This window comes from Symsagittifera roscoffensis, chromosome 2 (genome assembly GCF_963678635.1).
Source record: "Symsagittifera roscoffensis chromosome 2, txSymRosc1.1, whole genome shotgun sequence".
Classification (NCBI taxonomy): Eukaryota; Metazoa; Xenacoelomorpha; order Acoela; family Convolutidae; genus Symsagittifera; species Symsagittifera roscoffensis.
In genome coordinates this window covers 250-25,104 of record NC_087063.1, presented here as the reverse complement: position 1 = coordinate 25,104, position 24,855 = coordinate 250, and the positions used below count along the sequence as shown (strand labels likewise).

The 24,855-nt window shown below is 36.9% G+C and overlaps 1 protein-coding gene across 1 annotated transcript; it reads right to left on the bottom strand.

Moving 5' to 3' along the window:
* Positions 1-19,085: 19,085 nt before the first annotated feature.
* On the bottom strand, positions 19,086-20,493 carry LOC134838891 (uncharacterized). Its single transcript, XM_063854195.1, has 3 exons — positions 20,412-20,493; positions 19,589-19,844; positions 19,086-19,401 (listed from the first exon to the last, which is right to left on the bottom strand). The coding sequence occupies exons 1-3, from the start codon at positions 20,491-20,493 to the stop codon at positions 19,086-19,088; spliced, it is 654 nt and encodes a 217-aa protein (XP_063710265.1).
* Positions 20,494-24,855: the final 4,362 nt, after the last annotated feature.

Genomic DNA, 24,855 nt, shown 5'->3' with positions numbered 1-24,855 from the left:
TTGACAATCTCAGTCTACATAAAAACGTACACGGACAAAAACGGAAAAATCAAAAAACTCTACAAAAATCTGAGATTCATCGATTCGTATAGGTTCATGCTAGCATCATTGGCAAAACTTGTCGATAATTTGCCCAACGAAAAGTTTTTTGTGCTGGAGAACTATTTTGAAAAACTCGGCCACTCAGCTGAAAAAGTCAGTCTGTTGAAACAGAAAGGGCATTACCCCTACTCATACTTCAACTCATTCGAAAAATTCCGAGAAACTCGCCTTCCCCCACGAGCAATGTGGAAAAATAGTCTAACAGGAGGGGATGTGAGTGTTTCAAGAAGCGAGTACAATCATGCCCTTAAAGTTTTCACCGAACTGAAGTGTGGCTCACTTGGTGATTACCACGACTTGTACTTGACTACAGATGTGCTATTGCTTGCTTCCGTTTTCGAAGCTTTTCGTGAAGTTTGCTATCAAACATACGGGCTGGATTGCGCCTGTTACTTCACGGCAAGTAACTTTTCCGGGGACGCCTTTCTAAAAGTTTGTAAGCCCGAACTGAAACTCTTAACGGACCGTGAACATCTAGACCTTGTGCAGCGAATGATACGAGGAGGCATGTCGTCGGTTTACGCGCGCCGATTTTACAAAGCAAACAATAAATACCTCGACGATTTTTCGCCCTCAGAACCATCAAGCTACATCCTCAATGTTGATGCAAACAATTTGTACGGGGGGATAATGAAACACTGCCCTTTGCCCTTAAACGATTTTTCAATAGTTGAAAAAAGTCTGGCAGACATACTGCTCACCAGCGAAACCTCAGAGTGGGGTTATATAGTTGAAGTCAATTTAACCATACCCGAAGAGCTTCACGACTTCTTTGCTGATTACCCCCTTGCCCCCTCTCGTGAAGTAGTGGACATCGGTGCAATGAGCAACGAGCAAGTCGACATGTTGGGAAAATTGGGAATCACCACACTGCCAAAAGTGCCAAAGCTTCTACAGACCTTGCATCCTAAAGAAGGTTATGTTTTGCACTACCTTACCCTAAAATTGTACCATGAGCTGGGAATGAAAATAACTCACCTCGGAAAAGTTCTTCAGTTCCGCCAAAGTCACTGGATGGCACCCTTTGTCGACCTCAACACCCGCCTACGAAAAGCCGCGGTAAATAAATTCCAGGAGAACTTCTACAAGCTAATTGTTAATTCAGCTTTCGGTAAGACAATGGAGTCTAAGTTAGGAAGAAAGAAGCTGGAGATTGTAAGGAATGAGAGAGAACTTTTACAAAAAACAGCTCTGAGCACAATGAAAAGCTTTCAAATCATTGACGATCATTTAGCCACAATTAGCTTATCAGTAACAAAAATATTGTGGGATAAACCTATGATAGTTGGTGCGACCATCCTAGACCTCGCCAAGCGTTTCATGTTTCAGTTTCATAATCAAAAAATGAAACCAAATCTAAACTTGGAACTCCTTTACTCCGACACGGATAGTTTTATTTACGCTATAAAAACTGATGACGTTTACCGAGACTTGGAGAAAAGAAAAGCTGATTTCGACTTTTCAAATTACGATAAGGACCATTTCTTGTTCGAGGATACCAACAAGAAAGTTGTGCTGAAGTTCAAAGACGAGACTGGTGGGAAGCCGATCAGAGAATTCATCGCCCTAAAACCGAAACTATATTCGGTCGTCCTTAATGGTAAATAAAATTTAAGCCACCCTTCCACCCCCCATTCCTACCTTTTAGAGAACAAAAATACCACCACCAACCACCTACACCCCTTAATTTGTTGCATTAAACTATGGGCATTTAGCTGATTTAGGCAACATTATACAATGTTGCCTAAACGTTGATTTATCTGACAACATATTCCCTCTTTTTTCCACTTTTTTAATCATAATTTGGAGTCTTCTGCTCTTTTTTGGTAAAATGAATCAAATTTTGTTCGGTATAAATTGAGTGGCTGAATTGAAATGAAGCTATCTCCTACGTTGTAGAAAAGAATAATAATTTTGCTTCTGTTTAGAAGGCACTCAAAAATTGAGTGCCAAAGGAATTAAACGGAGTGCACAGAGAGAATTGGTCCACCAAACCTTCAGGGACACATTATTCACTGGAAAAACAATGAGAGTATACAACTATAATATAGTTTCGAAAGGTCACACCAATATGACAGTGAAACAAAACAAACTTGCATTATCACCATTCGACTCAAAACGTTTTCTACTTTTCGACGGAATTTCGACAGTGCCCTTTGGCCATAAAGCCGCTGAAGAAACTGCTTTTCTAGAAGACATTTACATGGGCCAACTCATACAATGAAACTGATAACAGTTCTCCCGATTTTACACTTCCGGATTGGGGATTTTTACAGCGGCCCTACTCAGAAGCAGAGCTGCAAGAAGAAGAAGAAGCTTCTAGTAGCCGAGTCCGTGAACGTCCCCCTATAAAAAACCCATTTATTTTATCTGAAGCTTCAGAAGAACGACCATCTAAAAAACAGCGCAAAGAAAACCAAAACAATAAACATTAAAGTCTGAAACATATATTTTCAGATGATTTTTACTGTTCGTCCTTTTTATACTTCGACTTGTATCTGTTTTCGTTTTTACCAATTTACAACTAATAAAATACTCGTATTGAGCTCAATCACTGTTTTAACATAAATAGCTTCAGGCAAATAAAAAACTAGTAGACGCAAACCAAGTGTTAATTCAAACAAATGTGTGAAATCCTTAGGCTTGTTTTGAATAACAAACTTTAATAGCATGACAAATTTTTGACGAAAAGAAAGAAAGAAAGCCAGGAAATGATATCCACATGAAACTAGGACAAAAAAAGAAAAGTTCAGGAATAGGCTGTGAAATGCTTAAATAACGCTTGGATACTTTGAGGATTGGTTATTTCAGATCTAATTTCAGGTCTGAAATTTTCTTTTTCTTGGTTATTTCAGATCTGAAAAAATCTATTACAGATCTAATTTCAGATTTAAAATTTAGTTTTTCTCGGTTATTTCAGATTTGAAAAATCAATGATTCGGAAACAATTTTTTGCTATTTTTGAATTTGTTTAGCTTCTGCTATCTACTAGCAGGTACTCAGCAAAGTCTCAAATTGGAGACTGCCGAAAAAATATTTCCCCAAGTATGGGATAAACCTTTGCAACGCATAAGTAGCGCATGAAATTCATACATTTTACAGGTCTTCTAACAGTTTTTAAAAACTTTATAACACAGTTGAACAGGAAGTTTAGTTCGAAAAAAAATGTTTGTGAATATCTTTTAAGCGCTAAATTTTTCTGGCCGCTAGTTAATCTAAACATAATTGTGTATTGCACAACCATCAAAAATTAAAAATTCCATTTTTTACTTGAAATGCATAAATTATAAATTAACAAAGGATTTGTCAGATCTGATTTCAAGATCTGAAATTTGTTTTTCAAGGTTATTTCAGATCTGAAATTTTCTATTACCGATCCAAATTTCAGATCTGAAATTTGTAAATTCTTATCAAGATCTGAAAAAAAGAATTTCGGATCTGAGAATCAACTTATGTAAGAAATAAAGAATTTCAGATGTTGCACAGAAAATCTCCTGAGTACGGGTGCCAAATATTAATTTCTTTGAAATTCGAAAGTGGAGATATTTCAGAAAATCCAGTCTGCTTTATATGGTTTTTATCTGCCTTTATCGACTCTTTTTTGACTGTTGGCTATTTTTTCATACTAACAAAATTATATGAAGGCTTTTTTTTTCCAATAAAATTGCCTTTTTTTACATCAACAAAGAACATAAACTAAAACTGAGAATTCAAACTAATAACGTATATGAAAACAAAAAATTGAAGCAAAACACAAAATTGCAGAAGTTTCACAAGTCCGGTTTGGCCTCGATGCACAAAAGATGCCTACTACACAATTCCGTACTTTGAGTGCATAGAAAAAAACGTAATAAACAAATTTCAAAAACTCATAGAAATATATCTTCATAGAAGAATAACTAGCAAACTTCTGGGGAAAATTTTTTTGTTTCAAATATAGTTCTATGTTCAATCAAACAAATTCCGGAGAAAGTATCCGGCTAATTTTTTTTATAAACGAGTCAAAAATGACTATGGGTCAAAAAAGACTTTTTGAAGTGAGTCAAAGTTGAATTTCATGTTGTTTTAATATAATAAGATAAATTTTAATCTGTCAAAAAAGAGGCCACAGTTTTCAACCATATACAAAAGTTCACAGCTTCTTGACATAATCCTGACTGAAAATTATTACATCAACTTCCTTGGCAAATCTTCAACTGTGAGATTTTGCCACTTAACTTGTTTTCGAACGTAACACAAATCGAAGAAAACTCATTTTTTTCTATTATGAACAAATGCTTATGATACATTTTTCATCTATAGAAAAATGATTATCGTAAAATTTCACCAAATGTAAAATGCGTATCGTAAAATTTTTCTGCATTTTTCTGTACGCATGAAATTTTACGAAATTGTATGACAAGCATTTTTTGTCATGCTGGGTAGATATTGGCGCCAAAGATTATTTCAATCATAATATGATCAACCAAAAATGAATGTAATCCCCTTTAATTTGAAAAATTTTCTTTCCAGCACTTTTTGCCTATTGTAGCCAGCTATAATTAACGAGTTTCAACCACAGTAGTTATAAAGTTTTCATACTTAAAATAAACTCACTAATTGGTAATAATTTGCATCCATTTTTGGTTGATCAACCTCAAAATTTTAAAAAGGAGTCTTTGCTGCCATGGTATGCTAATATTGAGATATGGAAAAATTCCTGCGCTCGTAATTGTAAACTAGCCAAAACTAACGAGCTGGTACATAAAAATTTTGTAATTTTAACAAGCTAAAGGAACCCCGATCAACCTAGAGGCACCAGCGGATTTAGGAGGGAGGGGGGCAGTTTTTCCTCCCTCAGGGATACGACCACCTGCCGACCCTTTGTACTACTTAGAGATATCTATTTTCGCCTGACGGAACCTGAATGTTTTCTTAAGGCACCTTAGGCTCCAAAAAAAACTAATTTTTACGGGGAGCGCGCTTCGAAAAATGCAATTTTTGGTCAAAATTTTCAAAAAGTGCCTAAAAATGTGCCTTTTTTGGCCTGTTTTTGCAAAAAATTCACCCAGCGCAAAACATTTTGTCAAAATAGGGTCAGGGTCTTTACAGTGACCCTGACCCTGGGAGAGCTCAGAACATCAATTTGGTTGAGTTAAAAAAAAGTGGACAAAATTTTCTTAGTTTTTTTTTCGAAACCCCCCCCCCCCTCGAGAAAATCCTAGATACGCCCTGCCCTTTGGTACTTCTTCTGGATATTCGTTTTCGACCTATTGACCCTGAAATTTTTCCAAAGGCACTTTCGACGCCAACAATAATCATATTTGGAAGCAAAAACGCGATTTTGCTGTTTACATTTTTCAAAAACCTTCGCACTTTGGGCCTCTTTTAAAAAATTTGCTGAGACTGAGACTTAGAAAATTTTAGCGAAACAGGTTTTTTAGTTTTTCGGCAAAAATGTAAAATGCGTATCGTAAAATTTTTCTGCATTTTTCTGTACGCATGAAATTTTATGAAATTGTATGACAAGCATTTTTTGTCATGCTGGGTAGATATTGGCGCCAAAGATTATTTCAATCATAATATGATCAACCAAAAATGAATGTAATCCCCTTTAATTTGAAAAATTTTCTTTCCAGCACTTTTTGCCTATTGTAGCCAGCTATAATTACCGAGTTTCAACCACAGTAGTTATAAAGTTTTCATACTTAAAATAAACTCACTAATTGGTAATAATTTGCATCCATTTTTGGTTGATCAACCTCAAAATTTTAAAAAGGAGTCTTTGCTGCCATGGTATGCTAATATTGAGATATGGAAAAATTCCTGCGCTCGTAATTGTAAACTAGCCAAAACTAACGAGCTGGTACATAAAAGTTTTGTAATTTTAACAAGCTAAAGGAACCCCGATCAACCTAGAGGCACCAGCGGATTTAGGAGGGAGGGGGGCAGTTCTTCCTCCCTCAGGGATACGACCACCTGCCGACCCTTTGTACTACTTAGAGATATATATTTTCGCCTGACGGAACCTGAATGTTTTCTGAAGGCACCTTAGGCTCCAAAAAAAACTAATTTTTACGGGGAGCGCGCTTCGAAAAATGCAATTTTTGGTCAAAATTTTCAAAAAGTGCCTAAAAACGTGCCTTTTTTGGCCTGTTTTTGCAAAAAATTCACCCAGCGCAAAACATTTTGTCAAAATAGGGTCAGGGTCTTTACAGTGACCCTGACCCTGGGAGAGCTCAGAACATCAATTTGGTTGAGTTAAAAAAAGGTGGACAAAATTTTCTTAGTTTTTTTTTTCGAAAATCCCCCCCCCTCGAGAAAATCCTAGATACGCCCTGCCCTTTGGTACTTCTTCTGGATATTCGTTTTCGACCTATTGACCCTGAAATTTTTCCAAAGGCACTTTCGACGCCAACAATAATCATATTTGGAAGCAAAAACGCGATTTTGCTGTTTACATTTTTCAAAAACCTTCGCACTTTGGGCCTCTTTTAAAAAATTTGCTGAGACTGAGACTTAGAAAATTTTAGCGAAACAGGTTTTTTAGTTTTTCGGCAATGTTGTTTTTTGAAAAATGCTCCCCCTGAAAATTTTCTAGATTCTGTGCCTGGCTTGTATATTCCGCACACTTTCAGAATGTTTGTTTATAATTTCATCTCTGTCATTCACATTTTTATCATATTTAGATCTGTTCAATTTTAGCTGGAAAATTGACTCAAACAGCCCTGAATATAATCGCGGTCTATGAAGCCAGAACAATTACTCCCAGCACGTCCTTGGATGCTTCAAAGTGGATAACAGCCGTACCTTCCAAAGCAGAGGAAACCGAATGCTTCCAGACTTCTAATGTATTTGCTTTGAGTGGACGAAAGGAATTGTGGTTTGAATTGTCTGAAACACGAGTTGTGACTCACGTTCAGATATTTGCACCGCCACAGGCTAAAAGTCAGCTCCCTAATCTGAAACAAATGGGCCGGATTTTTTTTTGCTGATATAGTCTTAAAACCGTCAACGATTTGAAACGTCAAATAATTTTTCTTTCATAGAATTTTATTTTTACAGAAAGCTTTTTTTAAAAATTAATCTGATAAAAAAGTGGTTTGACTGTTGCAGCATAAGACTTTAGACACTATAGTGTTTGGGATAAATCGAACACAATGCTTACTTGAATCACGTGCTTGAGTTTAGATGGCGATCTGGGCGGACTCGATGTATTCACCTACGAGAAAGGCGACGAGGAAAAGCTTTGCGGGCAAGTCACTCCAACCGGGCTCTTCAAATCAGGACAGTTGATCAGCCTTCATTGTCCAGAGCTACTGTCAGCAAGTCACGTGATACTTCGACAAGAAAACACAAGATACCAGGATGAAATGACAGTTTGTGGAGTTCAAATATTTGGAAGCAAGTTTTTTTTAAAACCTTTTTCAAGTCTTATTTTCAAAGTCTTTTTTTAATTTGTGTTGGCATATTTCTTAGTTATATGTCAACTCACATATGCCAGAGCTGAAACTAAAAAAAGAATCGACAAGATAAGCATAATCGAAATGGTCTTAAATACCTTGTCCATTGCTTGTGAATAAATTTTTTCGTTTAATGCAGATTTTAGATTTCTTTTTCTAACGCGTTTCTTGGTAAACGACTAAGTCGCTCAAAAATTTTTGTCATGTCTGCTAATATTTCTTTTGCATTGAAATTTTGACCTTTTTTATCCGGATTTTTTGAGTTTAAAGACACTTGTAATTCAATTGTTGGTTGTATTAAACTAGAATACCAGAGTACATGCAATTTAGAAAGCACTAGTATAACTTGAGGATAGTTGGAACAACACTATATGTTTTTTTTTCAGTCGGTTTTTGGGTCAATTGTGGTATTTTATTAAAGACTTATTGGTTATGATTGTCATACAAAAAAACTCTCAGTTTCAAAAGGTCTGAAGTTTTTTTTTCCGTTTTTTAGGTTAATTTTTGCGAATCGTCTGTTTGTCTTGGTTAACGGAAATTTACAGTGATTGAAATCTCTAGAATTTTTTAGAAGCAGATTTACAAAACTAAATATCACTGACTTTTTTAAAAAATGAAGAAAAAAATGAGAAAAAGAAACGCCAAAAAAGCAATAAGGTCCAGAAACCTTTAAAATTAGAGTTTATGAAATTGGTTTTCATAATTATCAAAATTTTAACTAAGCAAACAAGACGAATATAAGTTGTTATTTTAGAAAAACATACTTTATTTGATTACAAAAGATTTCGCAAGAGTCAACAAGAAGTATCTATATATGGGACTTTTTTGAATAAGTTTAATAGATAATTTTTGAAGGATTATGATGCACCAATTTGGATTTTTGATATAACTTTTTTTTCGGTTTCAGTAACACCGACTCAAAAAAAATTGAAAACCAAATTTATTTCCCAGTTTATGCTCTGAACAGTTTGTTTTAATACAACTTTTATTAAAAAAAACCATTCTATCTTAAATTAGTTAAGCTGCAAACGTTTTTCCGAGCATATGGTGATTTATTCAAAGATCTTTGTGAACAAATTATTAGCCCTAAACAATTTTCAAATTAGCTTAAATCATAACTATGCTCCGAACCTGAACAACAAATTACGACCAAGAAATTTTCGGTCACTGGTACAGTGTTATAAAGTTACTTGAGCAGATGATTCAACGATAACCATTAGTTTTTGTGAAAAACCCTTTAACCAAAATATTTTAGTGCAATTAGTTATGCGAATAAAAAATAATAAAATCAATCGGCATCAATCAATGAGAAAACTGAGAAACAATATGAATTGATTCTTTTTGGTTGGAGCCCGCTCTGAAGTTTCATGAATACTAATCAATTATTTTGAATTTGCATTGTCAGTCTTTAAAAAACAATGAAAAAAAAAACTGACTATAATCTATTAAAAATGGGTTAAAATGACACTATGTTTTAAGCAATATAATTCCAATATCATTGATTATAATCGATTATTTTCAACTTTTTTCAAACATTTTTATCAAAACAAACTAGTTTTAATCGATTATAATAGATTATAATCCATTTATAAGAATCTTTTGGTGTGCTTTTTCATTTTTGATAAAAATGTTAAATTTAAATTAGTTATTTAGTTCTCCCGCTAAATTTAAATTTTTTCCTAATTTCAATCGCGTTTATGAAAGTTTCTAAAAAGTCACATAGTCACGTATTTTTGTTATTCTTTTAAATGAATTTCATTGGTCCAAACCGAGAGGAGGACTGAACGAGAGCGGGACGTAGTGGGGGGGGGGGGGCTTTAGGGGAGAACTTCATTATGAGGCCAAACCGTGCACTGGATAGGCGCCAATTTTGTGTCTGTATGTTCCTGGATTCCAGAGACACGTATTTAAACATGTTCCAAAACGTAAGTGGATTCCACTTACAAAATTTACGTAGATTCCGCGTACATATATTTTTAACGTAAATTTTGTCGCACATTTATTTTGTTTCGGATTCCGCAACAAGCAAATATCACTTTAACGTACATATATTTTTAACGTAAATTTTGTCGGCACGTTTATTTTGTTTCGGATTCCGCGACAAGCAAATCATGTTCTGGATTCCAATTTCGCCTATTTTTGGAGCGATTTTGAACGGTACAGTGTTTTAGGTTTTTGTTTAAGGAATCCAAAACAGCAAAGAACATCAAAGAATTGTAGCACTTTTGCGGATTCCTCGACAAATCTGATTTTAGCATGTTGCGGAATCCGCATACAATGCACAGAATGCACAGTTTGGCCTCGTAATGCTAAGTGGGGCTTTCAAAAAAATTTGATAATTGAAACATTTTTTTCAGGTCGGCCGAGCCCCACAATACTAAAAAGAACGTATGTCGACCATATTTTTAGCGCTATTTCTTAAAAAAACTGGTCAAAGATGCCGTTTTCGGGCATTTTTTGAAAAACTACTACATATTGGCCTCTTCAAAACTACTATCTACTGGCAGCCCCTAGATGAACGTGTTCGTTCAAGTTTTGGAGGAAGTTGAAAAAAATAGAGTCACTATTTACAAAATTTATTCAATTTTGATGGATTTTATGTACAAAAAAAAATCCATTATATTGAAAACAAAAATGGATTATAATCAAAATAATGGATTTGAATGAATTTTTAATTTTTAAAAATAATTGATTAAAATGGACTAAAAATCCCTTACGTGGTCTAAATTTGCCAAGATCATCGATTATATAGACAACATTTTAGTCGGCAATTAAACTTAGAATTTGCATTATTTTTTGAAAGTGAAAGAGATCTCAACTTCAAGTTCGATTCAATTTTGTCAGTGCGGGTTTCAATGGCAACAAAAAATCAAAAATTTGACATGTCAGAAAATTTTCGTGGAGATCTTGGGTTTGTTGATTTTGGATGTTTTTGCTTAGTATGCCTTAAATTGTTATTATGTAGACTTGAACGAGCCAAATATTTTAAATGACACTAATTCTATCAAATAGTTATGAAAAAACCAAATCGTATTTAATCGCTGAAAGAAGTTATAGTAATGTTATGAATATTTTCATCCTTTTGCGTAACAACCATGCCGTCAGTATTTAAGTCATTTTTCAAGTAGTACTAAGAACAAATGTTAAATTTAAAAGAAATCTGGTTTTTGTAGAATTAGCGCAAAAATCTGACCGAAACTGTCCTTACAATAAAAATAGGCCACTTTTGAAACTTTAATGTAGAATGCTACAGTACACAATAACGTTTGTTTGAGATCCCGAGTGTCCCTGGCGAAACGAGGTGCAAAAATTTTATGAAAGAATCTGAAAAACAAAAAAGAAAGAAATGTTAAAATTTTTTAAAAACTTCAATTCGTTTGTAGTTTTGTTATTAAATTTTGAAAGATAAATTTTGTCGACAATTTTTTTTATTAATCATGACAGAAACAATTATTATATTTCTTCAAATTACGACGCACAAAAAAGGGTGCTATGTTAAAAAGATATTAAAAAATATAATAACTTTCAAAAATAAATGCAGTATGCGATTCATGTTTTTATTATGTTTTGTTCTTTCTTGAGCATAATTTATTTGAGTTGAATTTCTAATGTAGCTAATCATAATATTTATAGTGAGACGATTGTAACATCTGATGGCGAGTGATTTGTGGAGTTATTCAAGTGAGAGGCGGATCAAAGAACTTTTTCGACAGAGGAGGTGGAAAAAGTGTGAAAAAATTATAGTAATATTCTAATGTTTCAAATTGTAAGGTCGGAACATACTGCCCGATAGCTTCTGAAATAGAATAAAGAAAGTTATAAATATTTTTTTTTCCAGGGGGCTTGGATCCTTTCATCATCAATGAAACCGTTTCGATGAAAGGCGAAGATTGGATCTTGTTGGAATGGAAAATGTCAAAATCTGCGGCAACTAAACTGAGTTTTGGCGACCGAATCCGCACTTATGGCGCCAGCGACTCTTTCTCGGAAAACATCACTAACTTAGATCCTGGAACAACCTATGAACTCATATTACAGCCATCGATTCTTCTTCCTAATGTTTTCGGCGACAGAACTTACCTTCCAGTTACAATGAAACCGAGACCAGCGTTCGTTACTTTCAAAAAATCCGGAACAAATAAAATCAGTGGTACAATGGTTCTAGATAGCAATTGTGAACGTGTTGTTTTGACGGTAAATCCAGAGCAAATTAAAAAATCTGTATTTGTTTGCAGCGAACTACATCCGAACGGAACAAGTTTTACTTTTGACAAGCTAGTTCCTGGAAGTAATTACACGATCACAGCTGATGTTGAAGCCGGCAATTATGTAGAATCCAATTCATTTTCGGTTTTCACAAAACCTGCAAAAATCGAAATTTTGGAATATGAGATTCAGACCAACAAAGATTTGGATTTCAAGTTCTATCTCGAAGGCGACGGATCTCATCTGCAAGGCTTTATAAGTCATGATTCAAACAGCTCCAATCGCACTCGATTTTCAATTCCGTTTGATACATATATCAGAAAGACGTTCGACAGGCAGTTTTATGGAAAGGAGCTTGAGTTAAGCATTGTTTCAGCTAACGGCGAAAATGGTGAAACTTTAATTCTAGTTCTTGGATCTTCAGTCTTGACAGAAGTTACTTTCTTCGAGTTGGAATTCAACTCAAGTATTTTTATGCAGTACGAGACTAAAGGGAACATTTTGTCCTATATTGAAATCACAACCGGATCGGACGAAAAAAATAAACAGACTTGCAACGCTACAGAGAACCCTTGTAAATTTGAAGCTTCTACCAACAAAACATCAATCGATATTAAAGTAGTGACTTTTAGCGAAGATATGGCCTCGCCAGCTGTTAACTTCAATTATGAAAGAATGCCTTATGTCAACTTGGTGTTGTCCGAAGAAAATGTGCAAATAGTAAAAAACGATTCGGGAGAGCCCGAAAAACTGAAGTTTCGTCTTCAGATGCCCGACAATTTTGAGAAAATCCAGCTGAATTTTGAAGAAGACAATAGCAGTAATCTCTTCGTGAAATCTAAAAACAAAGGTAACATTTTTTAAAAGCTTTTATTGACCAAAATCTCATGATAAGTTGCAATGGTTTTGATCAACAGTCGGTTTTTGGAGGAGAGCTTCGACCCCCCCTCCCCCACTCCCCTAAATCTGTCTTGGGGGATCATCAATACTAAATAAGAAGCTGCAAAGATACGCTAACTTTAGACGAGTGCATTTCGTCTGTCTGTGAGTTTGAGCTGCAGTCGAACGAATTGAATCTGTTCACACTGTACAACCTGCAAATCGAAGTGACACTCTCAAACTCGAAGATCATTCAGAGTGAAAAACAGCATGTTTTTCTTCCCTGGTGGAATCCGGAAATTAAATCAATACCAGATGATGGAAAAGGATACAGTCTAAATTCAGATATTCTGAAGAAAATCAAGGTGGTTCTGTTTGAAGGAAAAAAGTATGACGGTCAACAACTTATGGTCAACGTATCTTCGCCGACCGACACAACAGAAGAAATGTACATAGGTAAAACATTACATCAGAGCTGTTCAACTACTGCTCGGCTAGTTAACTATTCTTATATTTAATATGACATGAAGCCATCATTTTGTCTCATTTTTCGTACCTCCAAATGGTCTCGCAGTGCTTCAGTAAAGTTCAAGTTAAATTAAGGCGATGCATCAGACCCTGTACAGTGCCAATCTTAAACTGATCGTTGAAAGATCACAGATTTAATTTCACAGTACTGTCCCGAAAGTGATTTAGTAATAAAACAATGCTCTTTTTGGACTTCGATGCTTCTTGTCCTTAAAAGATACTTGATGGTTAGTTTCGCGTCCAGACAATTCGGCCAAAGACAATTCAGCCGATTTGAAATTCAGACATTTCAGCCAAAAGTATGCAGATAATTCAGCCAGAGACAATTCAGCCAATAATAGTGACCGCCGCAGTCGCGCCAACGTGTTGCGAGCTTGCCAACAGAGGGTAAGACTCTATACAAAGTTTAGAGCCGGTTATCGCCCACCGGCGACCTTAAACCGAGAAATAACTCCAATTCCGATTTTTTTCTTTCGAATCTAGCATTTTTTGAAACTGGCTGAATTGTCTCACTATTTTTGGCTGAACTGTCTGCATTTCAAATTAGCTGAATTGTCTTTGGCCGAATTGACTTTGCGCTGGTTAGTTTTTTTAAATTGCCAAAAAAGATCCTTTCGTCTGTTGATCCCCATCCACACGTGTTACCTCTTTTTACTACTCTAGAAGGTTAGAACCAGAGAAAACGCTTTATACTTAAGACTTAAATAATAGCAAAATCATGTACAAGTGAGTACAGAAAAACAATTAGTTTCCAATTTGGATAACAATTCCCGCACTGAAGTTTCATGGATAGTAATCGATTATATTGGGTTTTTATTGTCTGTCTCTCTAAAAATTGAAAACTATCGATTATAATGAATTAGAAATGGATAACGTTGATATTATTTTTTGGAAAAAAAACTAAGCATTTCAATCGATTTTAATCAGCTATCTTCATTTTTTTCGAAAATCTTTATAGAAAGAAAAATAATCCTATTTATTCAAATATAATGGATTATGATTATTTAAAAAAATCTTCTTGCTTGCTATTGTCATTTGTTCATAATTGTTCTTTATCGATTATGTAGACTGCCTTTTAGCCTACAAAAACCCATTATAAATGATTTTTATACATAAACCTTCGGTGCGGGTCGATCCAACGCAGATTCGAACCCTCTTTCCCTCATTAAATAATACTTGATGATTAGTTGATATTAAGTTCTGAAAAAAGTTCCCTACCAGACTCGAGTATTTCGTCTGTTGATCCCCATCCACACGTGTTACTTCTCTACACTACTTTAGAAGGTTAGAACTCGAGAAAACACTTAATAGCTTAAAGTTAAATAATAGCAAAATAACCTACAGTAAGAACAGAAAAAATATTTTAATTTCCAAATTGCCTAACAATTCCCGCACTGAAGTTTGATGGATAGTAATCCATTATATCGGATTTTTGTTGTCTGCCGCTCTAAAAATTGAAAACTATAATTTATAATGGATTAGAATTGGATTACGTTGTTACTGTTTTTGGAAAAAAAAAACTATTCTCAATCGATTTTAAAAATGTTTATAGAGAAAAATATAATCCATTTTTTGTTCAAATATAATGGATTATGATTATTTAAAAAAAATCTTCTTGCTTGCTGTTGTCATTTGTTGATAATTATTTTTTTTTATTATGTAGACTGCATTTTAGCCAACAAAAATCCATTATAATTGATTTTTATACATAAATCTTCGGTGCGGGTCGACCCAACGCAGATTCGAACCCTCTTTCCATCCCGTTTTTTACTTTAGTGTATGGCGCAAAATGTTCTTCAGCGATTTCAAGAAGCGTATCATAATATCACAGGGTGTAATTTAAAAAAAAACAAATTTTTAAACTTTCTCTCTGTTGAATTATTACTCCGAAGCAGTGATGATTACGTTCATTAGCAAATAAATCTCATATGAATCAATGAACTGAACATAGATGGCCCATAGTTATGTCTGATTGAGCTAAGTTACAAATACACTTCCCAAGATTGCTGTATAATTCTCGAGCAGTACTGATTTGCTGCTCGACGTCAAAAAGGGAGCGCATACCGAATTTAATCCTAACTATGCGCTTCGTCAAAATATCATGATAAAATGGTCTAAAGGTTATTTATACGCCAAGTTGAATCACAAAAATTGTATATCTTTCTCCGCTTGATAAACCTGACTGTTTTCATTGTAATTCTAACAATTAAAATCAAATCCAAACGTTTTTTTGAATGCCATTTTTTTTCAACAAAATCAAAAGGAGCTAAAGAGCTGGATCATGATGTTGTTTCATTTCAGCAGAGACAGTAATATCAAAAGGGGGATCTTCCGGCAACTCGTTCAATTGGTACTTTCCTCAACCCTATCTGCAAGGTCCCTTTATTCAGGTGCTCGCTTACTACAATATCCCCTGGCTGCCTAAGTTGGAAGCTGATGGTTATTTTTCACAACTGAGAGGCACCGTCGAAACTTTTTGCACCCAGCAGACTGTATTGGACATTAATGGAATGAAAACAATCGAAAATGGTTTTTATGAGTCACCTGATGGAAAATATGTGATCACTTTTGATAACATGAAACATAATGGAATAATAATTAGGAGAAAAACGCTCAATACAGAGATTCTCAACAACTACCAGCATGGAAGTGAATGGAGTTGGGATCAACTGAGAATGAGCGAACTGGGTTTCCTTCACCTATCAAACAGTCAAACAAATGTAAGAACCATAATTGATAATGCATCTTTCCCAAACCAACAACCCCCCCCCCCCCCCATCCACCCCGCCGACAATTTAAAACTCAGTTTTGGAAGACAGTAACATAATTTGTCGTTAGTTTTACGTTAACAAAATTATACGAATTTTTTTTTGAGGTGAGCAAATTAAATATTCTGAAGACGTTTTTTGTTCATATCTTACATCGTGATATCAGGCTTTAAAGTTATGTCTCGTAAAACTACTTTTAAAATATTAAAATGTCGGTTGTGGGAGTGTGTTTTCTGCTATACGAACCAAAATAGCAAACTATTAATTTGAACTTCTGTTTTATATGAAAATTCAATAACATTTTTGCTGGAACTAATTTCTGTTATGATTCAGTGTTAGAGCAACTAGGATTAAAAGCTGGGGTTAGAAACTGAGATAGAATCTGAGGTTTGAACTGAGGATTGAGAAGAGGTAGTGATTGTTGAAGAACAAAATGAAAGAAGTAAATATAAATGACATGACAAACTAAGCATCACAAAAGTACTAGTTAATTAATTACTGGCTAATTATTTAGTTTGAGATCACTAGTTGACTTTGTCTGAGTTTAATTAGTTTCGAATACGATTCAATTAATCTGTCTGACCTTGAGATGGTCTGACCTCAACACACCCACTGAGGCTGAATTGGCTTTGTCCAACGTTAGGCTGCAACCCGTCAAGGTTTGACGATGCTGTTCCGCTTTAGCCTTGCTCAGGGCTTTTGTCAACAAGTCAGCTTCCATGAACTCAGTAGGAAGCTGACTGAGCAAAATGGTATTCATATCGATGTGTTTTTTTTGCTTCTGCATCACAGGATTCTTGTACATTTTGATACAGCTCTGGTTGTCCTCCTTGATGACAGTTGGTCAGTATCTCAACGAGAAGTGATCGCAGATAAAGAGCCTCTTGAACCGCTGCTGCCCTTGCTTGGTACTCAGCCTCACTGGTAGATATAGCTGCAGTTGGTTGCTTCTTGAAGCTCCAACTAATTGCTGCCCCTGCCTTCTGCAAATGAAAACTGCAGCCAGAAGTTGACCTTCTATAATCCAAATATCCAGGCCCGTCAGCATCTGCGGATCCATAGAGTTTTACACCACCAGCTTCATTAGTGTAGCACAGCTCCAGATCTTTGCTCCCCTCCAGGTAACGAAGAACTCATTTTGCAGCCACCCAGTGCACCCTTCCCGGATTCTCCAGGAAACGAGAGAGTTGCGTCACAGTAGCTAGGATATCAGGCTTTGTTTGCTTAGCTATGTACAAAAATGAGCCAACAATGCCTCTGTAGTCCTCAACCTACATGGATACTGCCTCTGCTGACCCAGCTTCAGGGCAGCCCTTCTTCGACAGTTTTGGGCTGATGTCCACTGGTGTGCCCACTGGTTTGTATTCATCAAGGTCAAAGCGCTCCAAGCAGTCGTCGATGTAACGAGATTGATCTACTGTTACCTTCCCAGGTGACTGCTCGACCTGTGTTTCCAGGAACCAGGACAGTGCGCCTCTGTCATCCATCTTGAATCGTTCGGAGAAACGGCTCCTCAGTTTGTCAACTTCTTCTTGACATCCGCATTCAATGATGATGTCAACTACCCAAACCAGTACATAAATCATTGCATCAATTTTTCCCCTCATAGTGAACAAACAGAAGTCGTTGCTGCTTCCAGTGAACCCTTCATCAAGAAGGAAAGTGCTCAGCGTCTGATACCAGTCTTTTCCTGCATGCCGCAGCCCATAGAGACTTCGTTGTAGTAAGCACACTTGGCTGCACCGGTGCTAAACCCCCTGTGGCTGCTCCATGTACATTGTCTCTGCTAGAGGAAAGTTGAGGAAGGCTGACTTAATATTCATCTGATGAAGTATAATACCATCTTGTTCCCCCAGAGCCAGCAGTATCTTTTTTGTTTCGGGTCTACAGGTTGGAGCAAACGTCTCATTGAAGTCAAGTCCTTCCATTTGCATGAGCCTTTTCACTACATATCGGGCTTTGAACCGCTCCACTTGTCCCATTGCATCTCTCTGTACCGCAAGAACCCAACGTCCAGGAAATACTTTTTGAGATTACTTCACCTCTAATGCCATAGCTGCCAGCCACTGCTCCTTTTCGGGTCCAGACACTGCTTCTGAATAGCCCCTTGGCTCTTGAATTCCAGTCACTGAAGCATGGGTATAGGTGAGTCCGTATCGAATTGGTGGGTTCCTTGTCCTAACGGACCTCAGCACAGGATGATCAGTAGAATGTGAATCTACTGCTTCCTCCTCGACCTGATTTTCCTCATTAGTCCCCACTGAATCTGTAGTATCATCCTCAGTTGGCGCGCTTCGTTTTCGTAGTGCTTGCTTGCTCAATATCAATGCACCCCTGGATTGATAGCTCCGGGGTTTGTAATGGCTCAACCAACAAGTCATCTGGAATGATGTTCTCATTGATTATCACGCTTCTTGCTCGCAACACTCTTCTTGTTTCTAGATCCATCAGCAGGTAGGCTTTGCTCTCCTCGTTTTAGCCGATGAACTTGCTTTTCTTGCGCTTTGGATCCAGTTTCCGTCTGTTGCCTCGGTCCAGATAGTACACCAGGCAAGCGAACACACGCAAATAGCTCACTTTTGATGGTTTCCCATAGTGCATCTCTGTCGGTGAAAGGCGCTTCTCGTTGCTGGATTTGGGACACAAGTTGCAAACCCTCACGGCTGTCGACATTGCTCGCACCCAGAACATCTTCGCTAGTTTGCTTCGGCCAGCAGACCTCGGTATTGTAGCGCTCTGCTTCACCATTCTGTTGGGGAGTATTGGGGACAGTGAACTCTCGCTTCACCTGGGTTTCTCTACAAAACCTCCTAAATGCATTTGACGAATACTCACCTCCATTGTCAGTTCGCAGGCACTTCGATGCTCCATGCTCAGCCACAAACTCCTGGAACTTCAGTAGAGCATCACTCTTCTTCACCAGGTACTTGACCACAACTAGCCGACTGAAGTCGTCGATGAAGCTCAAGGCATAGTAGCTCCGTAATTCAAATGGCCCCTGAATGTCACTGAAGACCCGTTGCCTCACTGCCGATGCTCTGCTTTCAGTCTTCTTAGGCACTGCTACTTCATGCATCTTAGAAGCTGTACACACTTCGCAGAACTCTAGCTCGCCCTCATTGACACTCGATGAAAGATCCTGCTGGTTGAGGTACCTCAGTCATGTGTGCCACAACATTGCATCTCTGTTATCCCTCCTTGTTTTCGTCACTAGAGTCATCGGCTTTCTCATGAACTTGCACTCAAGGAAGAAAAGCTTGCCCCGTCGCTTCACAGGTAGCTGTCCCCCATCTGATGCGAGTAGATGTGACGCATCTGCGGCGAAACTGAAGCTTGAGCCTCTGGCAACAGCTGAGCTCACACTCATCGAGTTCACACTGTAGCTCGGCACGAACAGCACATTGTGAAAAGTGTAGCTCCTCACAGCATCATGGCAGTCCCTGATCTCCACTTCCACTGGTCCTTTGCCCTCAATCCTTTACAGCGTTATGTAGGGGTTCATCACAGTTGTCCCTTCGTTCCAGCTCTCAAAGCTAGAAAAGACAGTCCTGTCGCGTATTCACAATGAGGTCATCTCCCTTCAATCAAGTTGCAGCACAACAACTGAAGAACCCTGTCCTCCTCTGCTTGCTCTCCCATCAAAAACGTCCAGGCTGCCCACACTTGGAACACCCTTGCTTCTTTGCTCCTAGCCCACTTGCTTCGTTCGACCCACTGCCTCGAGCACTGGATTGTCCACTGTCCCTTTTGATTTTGCAGTCCCTCGCCATATGACCCTTCTGATCGCACAAATAGCAGATACTACTTGACACTCTTTTCCTCTTCCTCACAGCTTGCATGGCTATATGATCATGTTCAGTGCTCTTTTCACATCGAGCCTTCCTGGAGTCATCGTAGTTCCTCAACCTCGTTCTCAGCTCTGGAAACGTCTTGGCTGGTTGAAAGCTCTCTTGCACGACAAAGTTCTCATGCGTGCCTTTAGCTCGGATTGGCACAGTCGAACCCTCCGACGAGAACGAAACCAGGCATTAGCGACGTTAGCTGCGAATTCGTTACGAAAAAGAGGGTAGCAATATTCCAGAGTTTTAAGTTTCAAATTCTCGATTTGGACTAGAGTATTTCTGAAAAACTTGAAAAAGGCCTTGTTAACCAGAAGGGGACAATAAGATCAGAACGAAAAACGGAAAAACGGAGCCTCTTATCGTGATAACAGGACACGATAAGACGCTTAACTGAAGAAGATCCGAAGAAAGGAAGGTCCGGTGGGACAGCTCTGAGGGGAAACGGTGGTTATCTCTGAGGGGAAACGGAATTGAAGGTCCGGTGCCCAGAGACTGTGTAAAACTTTTAAACGTACTTTTTAGCTACTGTGATGCCCCGAATAGTTGAATTATTACCAATTTTACATAGTATTTCAGAGCATGAGTAGCTAGAGAGAAGGAAAAGTCAATCCATCCCCAATGGGTTTAGTATAAAGCTGACCTACTAGACTGACCACCGTCGGCCTCTCTACACAGTAAAATTTTTCTTGAAGCAGCTTCCAAGCCTTCGTCCATCGCCATAGCCATCTGTTCCCACGCAGTGTGTTCTTTATGTACATCAAAGTGGTGTTGTTGGTGGAACCACACATTGTTTAGATTGTCTTTCCTCTGCTGGATCAACACTGCTCACTCCTGCATCTTGGTATCTTAGGCTGCCTGCTGATCAGCATTCGGACTCACGGGGAGAGTAGGCTCAGCATCTGGCAGATCATCATTGCCCATCAATGTCCTGAGCAGGCCCTTGGTGTGCATCAGCGCCACAAACTTCGTCGACCAAGCAGGAAAATCTCCAGATTTCCACTAAAGGCTGCCAGTTTCAAGTCCTTTGTTGCTTAAGACTGCTAGCTAAAAGTTAAAAACTCTGACAGAAAAATAATAAAAGAAAAAAATTAGAAATCTGGGCCCATAACCTGATAAGATTCAGAGTTAGAGCAACTAGGATTAAAAGCTGGGGTTAGAGACTGAGATAGAATCTGAGAATTGAATTGAGGTTGAGAGGAGGTACTGATTGTTGAAGAATGAATTGAAAGAAGTGAGTTTATATGAAATGACAAACTAAGCATCACAAAAGTACCAGTTAATTAATTACTGAGTAATTATAATTAGTTTGACATCAATAGTTGACCTTGTCTGAGTTTAATCAGTTTTGACTACGATTCAATTAATCTGTCTGACCTTGAGATGGTCTGACCTCAACAATTTCAACCTATTTTTTCAGCATATTGATCCAGTTTTGAAAATAACAAAAAGATGAGCTTTGAGAAAAAGACCTTATATTAAAAGAAGAGTCGAATGTTTACAGGAGACATTCCAGCTATCACGTGGCAAAGGATCTCAGCTACTGTTCTCCAACCGAGGCCAGCTCATTCTCTACGAAGGCGAGTGCAGACAGGAAAACATCCGATTCAAGAGCCGAGGTATGATTCGAAGTTACCCAAATCGAGTTGTCTAGTGAATATAATTTCACGAATGATTCCCAGCGCACTAAAAAAATATATTTTAACCCAATTTTTTTTCTAACTGGGTTAGTATCGTAAAAAAGTGGCAATCACAAAAAATTTTTGAATCTCAAAAAAACATTTTTGTGATAATTGTTTTGTAGGAAGCTATAGTGAAAAAGAGATCAAAATTTCACTCATTTCTATCGGTTTCCTTGAGTTATCTGGCACTTTTTAACTTCAGTTAGGTATGTTCTTAGTTTATTTCCTTATCCCGACTCTTTTAATACCAATTCAGTTGATACGTCGGTTCAGTTGGTTTACCGGGCGAAGTGGTCGAACCGGCAATGAAGAAATTAGTCATTTCTGAACGCCTCAATACTTTGTGATAATTGTGAAACGCCCTTAGAATTTTAAAATTGATATTTTATTTCAATTTCAGAGCTAGCTACCGAAACCTGTTCCACTGGCAATTTTGGAGGAACATTTATATCAAATCTTACAAAAGGATGGGTTCGCGAAGTTTTTTCTGGGCAAAACTGCTCAGAAGCTGTGGCAAGTCAAGGTTTCGAACTCATTCAAGGATGGATTGAGCTGTTTGATGTGGAGAATTCCGAGCCAGCTTGTGCGGTGCTGGGGGGTGTCTTCGACGGTCAATTTTTGGACATGTCTAAACGGTACACTACTGAAGGTTCATGCATTATCACTGGTCAGTAGCTATCAACTCAAAGACAGGAATATAAAACTTCTTTAAAAATTATCAATCAATATATATGTTTTTTGTTTGTCCTAATATTGCTGATCGAGACACCAAAACATATGTAGATCATTGCATCCTATTTAGCTTGAAATTAGAAAAACTGCTTAAATAAAACGCCTTGAATAAGTAAAAGTTATTTTCAAGGTTATATTCCAGAGTCAAAGTCGTATTCATTGTTAAAACTACAAAAATCAACGTTTTTGAACATTTCAACAAAAAATATACAATTTTTAATGAGCATTTGTATCTGTATGATTAAGTGATTGAGTTTAAGCAATAAAACAGTCTAAGGTAAAGTTTACAGGTAAAAAAAAACGGAAAACAAATAGGAATTTCATTCAAGTTTTTCCGAATTCAAAAAGCATTCAAGAAAATAAGATTCGTTTTGAACTCTAGAAGACTATCCATGTGTTCACGGATACTTCATCAACAAAACAGTTGTCCGTGATAGCCTGGACTCTGAAATCTATCTGGAAGGTTTGAGCATCCTTGACTGCGTCGAAGCCGCCATACTTGAATGGGGCAATGCGCGAGTCATTACGGGAAGATTTGACGCATCTGGAGTGTTTTCTGGGTGCCGCTCTTTGAGGACTAGTCCGAGTACTGAATGGACTCTTAAAGAAGAGGTGGGATCTGTCACTTGTTTTCTCAAAGGTGCTGGAAAAATTTTTACTCTGGAAAAAATTGATAAAATATGCTAGCATTGTGTTTATATTTGCACCGTAAAAACGGACAAAAACGTTTACTACTAAAAACCAACTGACCAGAATAACCTACAGAGACCGAAAATGCTAATCATACAATTCCATACGCTTAGTCTTTGGAAATTGATAGTCATTCAAAATAGATACAACATTTCTAAATTAGGGTAAAGAAATTGCAATTTTTTTGGTTTGGATTTGAATATCGTTGCACTGACAAAAGTTTGCTTTGTAAATACAGCTTATCAAACAACTTCTAAAAAGAAAAATTGTAGGACCAGGCTTTTCTTACTGTGGCGCAAAAATTTGATTGGTTTCCATAGCCCAAAATATTTTATCAGCATGTCGAAATGCAGAACACATTTTTGATCAAGACAAACTTCCCGGACTGGTCTGCCAGTAATAAGATTAAAACTAGTGATATACTTTTTTCAGTACTGTTCCAGGAAAAACCTTTTGTAATCCTTTGTAACAAGAAAAAACAGTAGTGTCAGTACTGGAACAGTTTTGTTACAGTACTGTTATTTTTATGTCACTGTTTTCGTCCTGAAACAGTAATTTATTTTTTTCAAATTTTCGAATTGATTCCAAAGTTTTGTTACGTGTCGTTAAAATCAAAAAAATAAGATAAAACAGACCCAAATTCAGCCCCCGACAGCTAAAATCAGCTGAAAACCGCCTTTTTCAGAATTTCTTTTGCTTTTTAGTGCTTTTTTGCAATTTTCAGTGCTGTTGCAGTGCTGATTCATCTCTATAACAGTGATGTTACAGTGCTGATTTATCTCTGTAACAGTGCTGTTACAGTGCTGATATATCTTTATAATAGTGCTGATTTTATCGCTGATTTATCTCTGATCAGAGATAAATTGACGCTGGCGCAGTACTGTAACAAAACTGTTTTTTTTTACTGTAACAGTACTGATTTTTTCTGCAAGATCAATCCAGATTTTTATCCAAAATTTTTCTGGCTTGCATAACGTAAATTTATGCAAGAAAACAGTAAAATTTGCAATGCTAAAAAGTTAGCCAAAATTTATTGTTTGATCTTTTCGACTATTTTGTACAGCTTAACAACTTATTACCTGTCTAAATGCATATTCAATTTTTGAACTAAGGTCTTCGACACTTGTACTTGGTTACGATCATAACCAAAAACGATGAAAAACCACTAAAAAATATGAGTACTTAGTTAATGGAAAAAATATCTAACACTTCCATTTATGAAAAAATAAAAAATTTATAGGTTTTCGGCAATGCATATTCAATTTTTGAACTAAGGTCTTCGACACTTGTACTTGGTTACGATCATAACCAAAAACGATGAAAAACCACTAAAAAATATGAGTACTTAGTTAATGGAAAAAATATCTAACACTTCCATTTATGAAAAAATAAAAAATTTATAGGTTTTCGGCAATTTTCTAAGTTTATGAAAATCAAGAGCCAGACCATTTCTATATAAATGATTAGAGCATTCTATATTTGGAAATAAAATGACAACCGTTTTTGACTGTTCCGGTTGATTGGATAAAAGGAACCCCGAGTTTGAATTATATGATTCTATCAAAAGGGATACAAATCAGAAAAGTACTGCTTGTATCCTAAAACTGAAAACTACTTACAAAAACAACCTTACAAAATCGGTGAATTAGAAAGTCGAAACCGCGCAGAACGAAAAAAATGAACTTTTATTTTTGTAGCTTTTTGAAACATTTAACAGTAATAGGCAGTCGTTTTTCTTGGGTCCTTTTTTAAGGGAAATCGTTTTTAGGTCGGAGCAGTTGCGGCGACGTTGCTGGAGTGCAAATAAAGGAAGGGGTGCAGTTCGACCAAAAGTATGTCGCCACCGGAGGTAAGTAATTATTTTTCTCTCAAAATCGGCACAGGTGATCAATCTCCCCCCTTAATAGACCAAGTGAACAATCTCCCCCTAAAAATAAACGGCAAGTTGAAGACGCAAGGCCTGCTTGTACTATGCTCATTTCTGATT